The 13,004-nt window shown below is 43.9% G+C and overlaps 1 protein-coding gene across 10 annotated transcripts in view; it reads left to right on the forward strand.

Annotated features, from left to right (window-relative positions):
• The first annotated feature begins 899 nt into the window (after positions 1 to 899).
• Positions 900 to 13,004, forward strand: part of ROBO4 (roundabout guidance receptor 4) — a 106,123-nt gene continuing 94,018 nt past the window's right edge. For 4 of the 10 annotated variants that reach the window (XM_083713452.1, XM_083713453.1, XM_083713454.1 and 1 more), the window contains exon 1: positions 11,206 to 11,657. In XM_083713452.1, the coding sequence (XP_083569578.1) occupies positions 11,591 to 11,657 (67 nt within the window). In that variant the 5' untranslated portion in view covers positions 11,206 to 11,590. Of the gene's footprint in view, positions 1,374 to 11,172; positions 11,658 to 13,004 lie in introns of those variants that run through there. The other 6 variants (XM_083713448.1, XM_083713449.1, XM_083713450.1 and 3 more) reach the window with 4 other exon arrangements.

Consider the following 13,004-nt stretch of genomic DNA (forward strand, 5'->3'; position numbering starts at 1 on the left):
GGAGAGAAAGACCTTCCTCACTTGGGAGGTGCTAAGTTGGGCATGAGGCAGGAGAGCAGCATAGTTAATAAGGAGTAAGAGTGATTGATGGTTTGTGCATTTGGGAGTTAAATGGGTATTAATTTCTTTAGGCTAATTTAGTTTGTTGAATGTGTTTGAGTCCATTAAAAAAAACCCAGAACCTCCCAGGAAACGAGTGGTTGTTTTTCTTTTTTTTAAGGAGAAGGGTGCAAAATCAGCAATGGTGATAACAATTGAGATGTTTGGATTCTCAGCAATGGAATGATGAAATAATTGGCCCTAGTGCAATAAATGTAATTGTAACTGTCTCAGGCATGTTGTGCCTCTCGTGACAAATGAAAATGTTTCAGGCTCCCTTCAAGACGCCCAGTTCCCCAGCCAGGTTGACAAAGGAGCAGCCGACAAGCGGTTAAATCTATCAGAGGATGGTCAATTTTGTTTGAAAACACTCCTTCCACCCACACCCACACCCCCCCAGACAAAGCACTGAGCCTTCTTTTATGTAGTCAATCTCCCCTCGCCAGGATGGCTGGAACTCAACTTTTCCTTGCCTTCTCCCAAAGGGGGGTGGGAGATAGAAGGCATTTTGCACAGAGGTTAAAAAAAAAAGAGGGAGGGAGGGAAGGAAGGTTGGGGATAGGGTTGTTTTTTAAAAATGAGAAATGTCTGGCCTTCAAGAAGGAAGCCACAAAGAATGTTTCCCTTTTCTTCGTTGATCATTTAATTTAGTTCTTCACAATATTGGGTAAAGGGGAGAAGAGAAAAGTGTGTGAGAGAGATCCCAGTGGAGATGCGCCCTCCCCGCTTTCTGATGTCACAGATGGTTCAGGGGACCAGCCCGCTCACAGCATGGTGCCTATATGCTTTCCTTCCTCCATTGTTCCCCCAGTTAAAAAAGAAGGGGGGAAATACAAAAGCAGTTGGAAAACATGCTTAATAACTAATTCCAAATAATTTCCCAAACAGAGGGCTCGGGCTAAGCAGAAGGGAGAGCTGTGCAGGCGCAAGCAGAGAGAGAGAGAAGGGGAAGGAGGGGGGCACAACCTGCCCCCAAGGCTTCTTGGGCATCTGGACAAGAATTTCTTTGGATTCCTTGCATGCTACTAGAGGGGACTTTGTTTCCCCCCCTGGAGCCAGCATCTTCCCCCCTTGGTGCCTTCTCCTCTGCAGGATGCTGCCCGAAGTTCTCCTGCTGGGTTTCGCCTTCCTCCCCTGGGTTTGGGGGGCTCAGACATGTCAATGTCGGTGCACCTGCCTGGCGGAGCAAACGAGGAAGGCTCCGCAGGTGCCCAGCAGGCAGACGCGGCAGCTTCGCCACAGCCGCCAGCCTAGGCAGAGGCACAGGCTAAGAGGTAAGAGAACACCCCTCCCCACCTTTCTTTTCGGGGGAAACAAACAAACCACCAAGTTATAAGTTATAGGCCTGCGCTGACTTGCCAGTGGGCATTGCGGCCCACCTGTTTGAGTTCAGCTCTGGGGCTGGCGGTCGGCGCCTCCTAGGAAGCGCGCCATGGGGAAATAATGACAGCTGTAGGGTTGCTGCAATAAACGTCAGTCAAAGCCGCTGGGAACGGTGGCGCGGTTGGTGCGCAGGCTATCGTGGCACCACGGATGTGTGCACTTGCGAAAGGAGACCACATGTGCTTTTGTAGCACACAAGCAGTTTTGTATCGAAACCCGAGGAAGACCAGAATGAGAGAGAGCGGCCAAAGATGACTGGAGGAGGAGAAGGTGGTGTTTTTCTTTTATTATGTCACTTATGGGTATGTCGTCGTCCACCCATTTCCTGCATCATTTGGGATGGATTATAAGGCCTTTGGGGGCAGAGACTAAGGAAATAAGATGGGGAAACAGGGAGAGAGATGGGGGGAAGCATGCAAAGGAAGAATGGTGAAATATTGGGGATCCAGCAGAAAGCTGTCCTGTGGAAGAGCTCTTGTTCAGCCCCCTATTAGTTTCCGTGGAGTTTTGTAGAGGTGATTTTCCCAGTGAAATGGTGCCCAGCCCAGTGGGATTTATGCCATGTGATGGGATAAGGATAGAGAAATCCTCTGAAATGTTTGTGTTGACTCCCAGCTCATAAGGGCTTTTGATAGAGTGCTTGGTCATTGTGCTTTTTTTTTTTTTTTTTGCAGAAAACCCAATATTCTCTTAACTGCTTCTTACCTGCCTGGGCAAAAGACTAAATGTGAATACTGCTGGCTGCATTTCAAACTTCAGTGCAGTTTTACAAAAGTGTCGTACTACTTTAAAAAATGTTTTAGAAATGATTTCTCAAGTAGCACAGCCACAGAACGAATAATCTGTGACTGCAGAACATTAATGTAGAGGGTTGTATCATTATAACAGTGTTCAAAATAAAGCTACGCTATGAGGACTGGACCTATGTTTTTGGTCTTGGGAAGACTTTTTGCAGGCAGGGAGGGAGGGAGGACCTCGCATTCACTATTCAGTAACACAGAGGTCATGGCTCTGCTCTGAAAGTCAGTGAAAAGACAGTTGCATCTCTCTGTTGTCTTTGGACATTGATGCTGATCTCTCAAATGAACTGATTTCTTTTCTGTTTTGCCATTGTTTATTCCTATCTTGGAAGCCCCTGAAAAGTGTGGGGTGCATCCCAACTAAGTTTGTTGAACGTAGTTCCCATTGCAATAAATGGGACTTATCCGAATCCAAGGCTAACTGATTTCAATCAGAACTAAGTTCAGCTAACTTAGTCTGGATCCAACCCTAGGATTAGAAGAAAGAAAGAAATTACCTGAGTGTTTTAATGGTGCTGCGAATTACACTGAGGCTAAAAACAACCTAACTGTAGGCTGATCATGATAAGCAAGATGAAGGGCTGAACTCTTTGTGTGAATGATGATAGTTGTCCACTGCTTAGAGAATCTTTTTATATTATTATTAAGAGGCATGAGTTGGCATGAGTAAACAGTCAAAAAACACCATCTCTTTGCATACTCAATTGCTGCTGTAACACTTTAGTTTCCAAAGGAAATGTATGGATCGCTTTGTTTATTTCCATTTTATGTTCAGCCTTCTCCCATCCTGAGATCCCCCAGATGTTTTTGACTGCAACTCACATCAGTCCCAGTCACCATGGCCAACACATGCTGGGGTGAACATAGGGAGTTGTGCTTCAAAACATTTAGGGGGGCACATTTAGGCTGCTTTATTGATTTTATCTCCAATGGAACAAATCTGTGTAAAAGTTTGGCTCTAGCAGATGTGATAATTGCTAATCAGAGTTACAGTCGCTGTATGACACGCACCATGTTCGCAAGGTGCACTGAGTGATATTCATGTGCAAAATCTTGAAATCTTGTAATAGCAAGTTTATAGCAATATATTAATTAATTAATTTGGTGAAATTATGAATTATATGATGCTTGATAAAATGCATCTTTGTCTGTTATTGTCACTAATATAAGCAATTTCAAGCACACTACTCTTTTATATGCATTTCTGTACACATTCCTTGGCCAGGGACCTGCATTGCAAAATTCAGAGAAATGCACATTTCGAAGGATGCCTCTGTTTTTGTTTCAGAAAGTGTGAATTAGGTTGGTTTGCTTTTAAATGTGAATCGAGCCATATTTCTACCCCCCCCCCACCCGTAGTCGTCTGAATACAATAATCAGCCTTTGCAAAGTACAGGTTGGAATGGAACCGGCTCAATGGAGCGGTCATGTGACTTTCGGGGAATAAATGTGATTCTCTCACATTTGACTTCTTCTGGAATCAATGGGAGGTTGTTGTGTCACGTGTATCGAGGGCCGCAAGCCATCGCAATGCACCATCGCAATGCACACTATGCCCTGTGCCTCATGTAGCACTTTGCTGCTGATACTAGGCCATTGTGCCAGTGTTTGATAACAGAATACAACAAAGCCCAGAGCATTGCTTATAGAGTGCAGGGGCCTTAATTTGCAAGCCTAATACATGGGAAAGAGGCCACTCCTATGCACAAGGGATTGTAGGATTAGCTGCATCTCAGCTTGGTGGAACAAAGTTGGGGTGATTTACAGTGTCTAACCACTTCACAGCTAGCCTGTGTTTCCTAAGAGGGGTCTCATGTTCACACAAGTTTTCTGTACGCATGCACCTTCCAGAGCTACCATAGGCTGAACACACTCTATACCTTCAAAGCACATTCAATGCAGATTCCTCTGCACCAAAGAATTCTGGGCACTGTAGTTTGTTAAGCGTTGCTGGGAATTGTAACTCTGTGAGGGGTAAACTACAGTGCCCAGAATTCTTTGAGAGGGGAAAACATGATTTGAAGGTGCTTTAAAGGTATAGGATGTATGCAACCCTCAGAGAATTATGGGTTAACAAATTAGAGGGCCCAGAATTCTTTCAGGGAAAGAATGTGATTCGAAGGTGTCATGTGTATACAGCCTTACATGGCAGCAGTACATGTCAACATGCATCTTTAAATGGCAACTGCTACCCCAAAGCAACTGAAAGACAATGAGTGATCATGTGAATGCTGACCGAGGCTTTTAAATTTAACATGTATGACCAGCTTTCACTTGGTCACCTCAGTATTTTTGGGCCAGGATGATCATTTTGTAGTTACAGTGGTACCTCGGGTTACATACGCTTTAGGTTACATACGCTTCAGGTTACAGACTCCGCTAACCCAGAAAGTGTTTCAGGTTAAGAACTTTGCTTCAGGATGAGAACAGAAATCGTGCTCCGGTGGCACGTCAGCAGCGGGTGGCCCCATTAGCTAAAGTGGTGCTTCAGGTTAAGAACAGTTTGAGGTTAAGAATGGACCTCCGGAACGAATTAAGTGCTTAACCCGAGGTACCACTGTATATTAATTGTGGGAATTTGCACAATGCATAGCAAGTATATGCATGCTTTGGGTATGGCTCACACATGCTTCCTATATTTTACTCCCCCTTGCAGCATTTGGGAGCAGACGGGCCACATTTTTACCAGGTATGTAGACAGGAGGCATCTTTAGGATATTACCAGGGTCATATGAAAGGGCTGCAGTAGTTTCTGGGCTAATTTCAAAGTGCCATCTAATGGATCCCTGGACAAACTGCAGCTTGGAACAGCCTATGTCTCAATAACGGTAACAAAATCCTGCACTGTGCATTTCATTCATTATACCACAGCCATGGTTTCTCCCAAGAATCCCAGGAACAGTATTTATTAAAGGGTGCTGGTAGTGGTTAGGAGATCTTTGCCCCCTGACCGGTGAACTACAGTTTTGAGAATGGTTTAACCATCAATCTCTCTTCCCAGAGAACTTTGGGGAATTGGATATTGAGTCACCAATATTGGGTTGTATCCAATATTAGTCCTACTAATAGACTCATTGAAGTTAGTGAAACTAAGCTAGGCCCCATTTATAGCAGTAGCCTGCCACTCTAAACAGCCATGGCATCCCTCAAAGAAAAATGGGAAGTGTAGTTTGTTAAAGTTCCTGAGAGTTGCTAGGAGATCTCGGATCTCCTCCCAGAACTACAAATCCCAGATTTCCCTGGGAAGAGGGATTGTTGTTAAACCACTCTGAGGATTGTAGCTTTGGGAGGAGATTAGGGATCTCCTTGCAACTTTCAGGAACTTTAACAAACTACATTTCCCATGTTTCTTTGAGGGAAGCCATGGCTATTTAGGGTGCTGAGGGTGGTTATGGGAGCCCTGTTCCCATTCCAGAGCTACAGTTCTCAGACTTGTTTGACAACAATCCTTCTTTCCAGGGATTTATACGGGATATAATTTGTTTTGGGGATGTCTCCCTGTAATGTGGACTCCCTCTTTAATGACTTGGAAGTGCTGCAGTTGAAAGTATAGGTGAACATGCCTCATACTGAGACAGACCCTTGGTCTATCTGGAGATCTCCAGGGTTTTGGACCATAACTCTCAGCATCCCCAGTTAGTGGCCATGCTGGATGAGGCTGATGCAAGATGTGGCCAGCAACATCTGGAGGACAGCAGCTTGGATACGGCTGGACTACAATTAGCAGAAACTCTCCAGAGTATCAGGCACTTGACCTCCTACCTTAGTTGGAGATGCTAGAGATTAAACATGGGTCCTTCTGCATGCAAAGCACTTATCTCATGGTGCGGAAGGGGGGAGATGTCATTGTATATCACCAATCAGCATAACATTTGTACAGTACATGCTAATTTATATCTATAGATACACATTTAGAAATAATTACAGTGGTACCTCGGGTTACAGACGCTTCAGGTTACAGATGCTTCAGGTTACAGACTCTGCTAACCCAGAAATAGTACCTCAGGTTAAGAACTTTGCTTCAGGATGAGAACAGATATCATGCTCTGGCAGCATGGTGGCAGCAAGAGGCCCCATTAGCTAAAGTGGTACCTCAGGTTAAGAACAGTTTCAGGTTAAGAATGGACCTCCGGAACGAATTAAGTTCTTAACCCGAGGTACCACTGTACTAACATTCCTCTCAGTCTGTGCCTGTATTAGACCCAGAATTGTTTTTATTATAAGGTTGCTGTTGTTTTTTTCCTGATGATGTATTCCTTGTTAAATTGCTTCAGGGTGTTTTGTGGCAAGCAGTTCATAATTTAAATAAATACACAAATAATTCAAGCAGAAATGCCAACCATCTCACCACAGTGGGGAAGATTGCTCTGACCATGCGGCCTGCATGCTTGTTTTATCTGCTGCCCAGGTGCTCACTGTTGATGGGCAACGTCAAAATCTATTGTCTCCCTTCTTACAGTCCTTTCTCTTTAAACCAGAATCTGACTCTTCAAATAGAGGACTCTTTGAAAAAGAGGACTAGCCTCTGTAAAACAGGACACATGACTGCCTTAGAGCTGTGGCTGCTCCCCAAACATAACAGGAACCATTTCTCATGGAAGCTTTGCCTCCGCAGTAGTGGAAAGTGCTAAATCGGGATGAGTAATTCAGATAGGCCTTTTGGGAAGGCCCCAAAATAAACTTAACCTCTTCCATGCTTTTAGGTTCCAAAACAGCACACCTTCTGGAAAAGAGTTATATTAGCTTTCTGGAAACATCAGTGGGTGGCAGGGAAATAAAGCTGTTTCAACTTGATTAGTTAACAGTGATGCAATCCTGCTGAAAACAAGGGAAGCTATATACCGTATTGGCCTGAATACAGGCTATCCCCCAATATTATTTTTTTTACCGTTGTTATGGTTGTATAAAACCAAATTGTAGCCTATAATCATGCTCTTAAAGGGGCCACCTGCTAGCAGTGGGTGTGGCTATCTCACACTCTCTAAATTGCCCTTCCCACTCACTCATGCACAATTTTGCATGTGCACACAGCCCTTCCTCAGCGGATCAGTGCAAACCAGCTGAGCAGGGGAGCTACCTTCCCCTGTCCATTCATCAAATGATTGATGTGATGAGAGAGGGCAGAATGATTTAAATCCACCTCAGGGTGTTGGACTCTGTCCAACCCTCCACTGTGTCCAAAGAGGACCAAGGATGCTCACTGGCTACAAAACTCCAAGTTTTTATTGGCAGAGGAAATAGAAAATTGTAGGAATGGAATGGCGGGGTCCGGAAAAGCGTGCAGCTAACTCCATGGAACCTTCAGCAGAAGCACTCTGCACTGCAATTATTATTATTTTTAATTTCTTACTCTCACCTTAGTCCCACTAACATCAAGGAGGAGGACTAACATGAGTTTGACCAAACTGCGGGAGGCAGTGGAAGACAGAAGTGCCTGGCGTGCTCTGGTCCATGGGGTCACAAAGAGTCAGACACAACTAAAGGACTAAACAACAACAAACAACAACAACCACTCTCAGCATCCTTAACAAGCCACTATTCCCAGGATTTTGTGTGGATGTATTTATAACAGTTTCGGCTGTCCCAATAAGCTTATATTATGGAACATTAAAAACAGAACAGGAAAAAATACAACAAAAACCAGATAGGAATTCCTAATGCCAGGTCAGCTGATAAAAAAGCTGGCTTCAGATATCTGAAGGGCTGTTGTGCAGAAGATAGAAGAGACTTGTTCTCGACATAGGGCAGGAGTATAACCAATGACTGGAAATTGCAGGGAAGAAATGTTTTAACAATCAAAACTCTTTGACAGTGCAGCAGCAGCAGACAATATTGGAGATGGGATGGTCTCTTCTTCATCAAAAGTATAGGCAATGGCCATTTTGTGCGTGGGTCCCATTCCTGGCCCCCATGTGCGTCAGTTTGCATTTAAAGGCCAACCTACCGAATTCACATTTTCTGAAACAATACATGAACCGGAAGACAGGCATCCTTCAAAATTTGCAGTTCTCTAAATTTTGCAATGCAGATTTCCAGCCAAGTAAAGTGTACTAAAAGGGCATCTATTGGGACAAACTGCATAGAAATACATATATTAATGGGTGGGGGAACATTCTTAAAAAGCATCATGTTAGGGAAAATACACTTTGCGGAAATTAGGCAAAATGGCATACAAAAATGTTTATTTCAGGAGTAGTTCGTACTGAAATCCCGATGAATTTTCAGGAGGGCTTTATTATTATTAAAAAGAAAATCACCAACAGATGTTGAAATATGAAGAACTGGGCTTAAGATTGTAAAGATGAGAAGCAGAAATTGCCAAATCTACTCATTCCAAGTTGCTGCTCTTCATTTCAGGGTCAGGGTGAATGACCTTGAGCCAAAGACAAGCTGGAATAAGATAAGTGCTTGTTATCTGATCACACCTGCCTAGATTTTGTCTTGGCTGCTCCAGATAGTTTCTTTACAAAACAATGCTAACTTAGTAAGGTGTATCTGATTGTGTTGGCTGTCCCTCCCATTGCAAGAGGGAGCACACGTTTTCTGTGATTAATGCAGACTTCCGACCTTTGTCCTCATGCCTTTATGATTCTGGCCTTTTGTGGCTCAGTTTGCTTCTCCTTAAACATGTTATTATTATTATTATTTAGGTTTATCATTCATAACACTTCCTGCCACTTGCGTGCCACATCCTGCCATTGTCTGTTCCGAGGACCTTGGCAAATTCCAGCTGTTTGCAAGATTTTGTATGACAATAAGGTCTAAGATCTATGAATAGGGATGTATTTCATCTGAATGATTATTGCATCTACCTCCCCACCTTTCCCCTTAGCATCTTAATGTGATTAGCTTGGGTTCTCCCCTTTGCCATATTATGTCAACAACAAGTCTATCAGTGATTGCCAAGTGAGCTTCATGGTCAAGTGGGGTTTTGAACCCTTGTTCTTCCAGCCCCAAAACTGACACCCTAACCACCATACCACAGCGACTTTCTTCTGAGGACCGCAGAATTAGTTCTACATTCCTAAAGCACGGTGGGTGGAGCATGGACAAGTGATTCTCGAACAGCAGCCCCATGTGTTAAGTGGCGAACAGCTGTTGGAATTGAAAGGGTGTCTAAAAGCCGTGTGTTTGTCCTGTGCCACGAGCAACTGCTGTTGAAAAAATCCCCTTCAAACTCACAGTTGATATGCCATAGCCCAGTATTCCCCAAACCTGGGTCTCCAGTTGTTTTCGGGCTACAATTCCTATCATCCCTGACCAATGGTCCTGCTAGCTGGGGCTGATGGGAGTTGTAGTCCAAAAACAGCAGGAGACCCAAGTTTAGAAAACATTGCCATAGCTCTTTGGTACAGAGATCTTATCACAGTGATTAGAAATAACACTCAAAAGTTCTGGGGAAACTGGGTGCATACATTGGAAAGTCGCACCACCCGTGCTAATAGTGAGCTCATTCTCTGAACACCAATTCTTATGTGAAAGGGTAAAGGACCCCTGCACAGTTAAGTCCAGTCAAAGGTGACTTTGGGTATGCGGCGCTCATTTTCCTTTCAGGTTGAGGGAGCTGGTGTTTGCCCACAGACAGCTTTATGGGTCATGTGGCCAGCAGGACTAAACCACTTCTGGTGCAACGGAACACCATGACAGAAGCCAGAGCTCATGGAAATGCTGTTGACCTCCCTGCCGCAGTGCTACCTATTTATCTACTTGAGCTGGTGTGCTTTCAAACTGATAGGTTGGCAAGAGCTGGGACAGAACAAAGGTGAGCTCACCCCGTCACGGGGATTTGAACCACTGACCTTCCAATCTGCAAGCCCAAGAGGCCCAGTGGTTTAGACCACAGTGTCACCTGCATCCAAAATAGCCCAAACAGCACCATCAGCAGGCATTGAGAAAACCCATGGTTTGCAGAATTAACCCACAAAAGAACTTTAGATAAAAAGAAAAACACCTAAAAAGGGGGTAAACCGAAAACCAGCCCCATAAGGACTGGGCCTGCTCAGTGGGCACGGAGTGCTGACTCTTGGGGTGGGGGAAGTTCAGAAAACAGGGACCAGGAATGAAATGAAGTCTCTTACATAGGAAGCAGGCTATTCTTCTATGTTAGTATGCAATGAATTTTGAAAGGTGATGAAATTTAATACGTCAAGAGTGAAATGTTGCACAGCAAGCTCAGTTGGTTAGAGCGTGGTGCGGATAATGTCAAGGTTGCAGGTTCAATTCCAGTATGGGACAGCTGCATATTCCTGCATTGCAAGGGGGGCTTGGACTAGATGATCTTCAGGGTCCCTTCCAACTCTGTGAAACTTTGCTACAAATAGTGCACATTTATACTGCTTAAAATGCACCATTCATTTTAATTGGAGGGGAATTATATTTTGATACAAAGCTTTCTCAGGTGGCTGAGAAAGTTCTTGCTAAGACAATTAGGGATTCTCACAAGAATCCATTAGAGGAATCCATGGGCAATTTGATCCAGCGTAGTTGGAATTTAAGAGTCTGCTTAAAAACAAGAAAGCGGAATGTTCGAAACAAAGCTTTCAAACATCATTTGCATTTTTGGAAGTGGTTTTCGTATTTTGTGGACTCCTTAAGATACTTTCTTATTGTAAAGCAATAATTTGAGGGGTGTGTGTTTTCCCCCCTCTGCCAGTTTTTGAAATGTATGCCTTCATAGTTTGGCCAACCCTTTCTTAGATTTTTTTAAAATTATTGTTCACTTACAAATTGCATTGCTTCTTGGATAGCTAAATAAAACCCATTGGCTTCACTCCCATTCTGGGAAAAACTTCATATTTTCAGAGCATTGTCTATGCACAAGGAAGGCTGAAGTAGATATAATTGAAGGAAAAGAGGTGGAGAGGGGAGGGAAGGGGAACTTTTTAAAGACAGAGAACAATTCCTTGACTTAGGAGCCAGCAGATTCCAGGTCCTACCGGGGGGGGGGGTAGGAAAGTTGGTGCAAACAGTCCTTTTTCTGGTGTGGGGTCTTCCAGCAGCTGTAGTTTTGACAAGAAGCTGGAGGAGAGGAGGCCCTGAAATTCACACCCACCCCTTCCGGTATCCTGTGAACAGTCCGGGAAAATACGCACTGATACCAAGAGGGGAGGAAGTGGCTTGATGTAACGTTTGGAGCTGACAAACTTGTTTGTGTCAGCGTCCCTGTGCTTGTGCGTCTTGGAGCAGAGAGACAACAAAAGCCCCCAGTGGAACTGACCGGCGGAAAAGGAGGCAAGCGAGTGCAGGTTCCAGCCAGTCTCCCTGGCTGCCCAGTTCCATCAAGAAGAAGTTTCTGCAACTAGACAAGCATGGCAGGAGCGGTGAGCCCTGTGCTACAGAAGCTCATAGTTTGGGCAGCGTTTCTGCTGATGCAAGGTGAGTGATCAGGATCCGTCCGGACTCAGGGAAGCTTTTACTTATGCAGTCAAAGGGGTTTAGAATCTGAGGGCAGATCTCCACCCTCCCCTCCCAGCCCAATGGAAAGGAGAGAATCTTTGATTAACTTTCTGAGCGTACTTGGGAAACTATGGTGAAGGCTGTGGTCCTGCACACACCTATGTGGGAGTAAGGTCTATTGAAGCAAGAAGGCTGTGCTTTTCAGTTAAAATGTTTCGGATTGCCCTGTAAGACTAGCCTGAAAAGGGGGGGGGGTTGCTTCCCCAACGTTCTTCATTGCTGCAACAACCCCCTGAATTTATAGAAGGAACCCCGAATTTCCCAGTAACACGATTCAGCCTCCCAATAAAATATTTGAGGGGGCTGCCCCCCAAGTTGAAGTGCATCGCCATTCAAATGGTGTCCATGCACCACATCATGTGATCGATTATGCAGGGCGGGGCTTAACCTGGGCCCCCCTCCCGACATTTTTTTCATGTTGGCACCCCGCCGTAAAATGTGAGGTGTTTTGCAAATGTCATCTGGATCCTGGGTCGTGTTCCTCTCGTTTCCTGTCGTTTTGCAAAACAAAAACAAAAACCTATCATCAAACTGATTGATTAAAAAGAAATCTCTGCATTTTAAAAACCTGGAATGGAATGCACTGCCAGATCCTAGCTATGTTCACTCACAGTGAAAACTCTGGCATATTTACTTGAGTCAGAAGTCAGTCCCTCTGCAAGTGTTTAGTGGGGTTTGTCCTAGGTAAATGTGCAAATTTCGCTGTGTTCAATGGCCTTACTGCTATGGCTGTGGTCCTAACACAATTAATAATGATGATGATGATGATAATAATAATGATAATGATAATGATGATGATAATGATAATGATAATGATAATGATGATGATAATAATAATAATAATAATAATAATAATAATAATAATATTTCTACCCCGCCCATCACTGGGCGGCTTTCAAAAGAAGGTTAAAAACACATTAAAACACAATCATTAAAAACTTCCCTAAACAGGGCTTAATTTGTAAGTCAGAAATAAGCCACACTGGACATATTGGAGCTTCCTTCCAAATTTTGAATAAATTTGCTTAAAATTGTACCGTAGGTAAGGCAAATATAAAGTGAGCCCACTGAATCCTAACTTTCCCTTGAGCACTATTGGCTTGATTTAGGAAATTTGGGTTGCTAGGTTATCCCCCAGGAGCTGTGATAAAAAAAAAATACTTGTCTTCTTAACTTTGCCTTCAGAATTCTGTCCCATGATATGCTTAATATTACTGAACTACTGTTGTGCAAGTAGTTACAACACATCTGGAGCTCAAAACAAAA

Source organism: Podarcis gaigeae (assembly GCF_964106915.1).
Source record: "Podarcis gaigeae genome assembly, chromosome: 15".
NCBI classification, from domain to species: Eukaryota; Metazoa; Chordata; class Lepidosauria; order Squamata; family Lacertidae; genus Podarcis; species Podarcis gaigeae.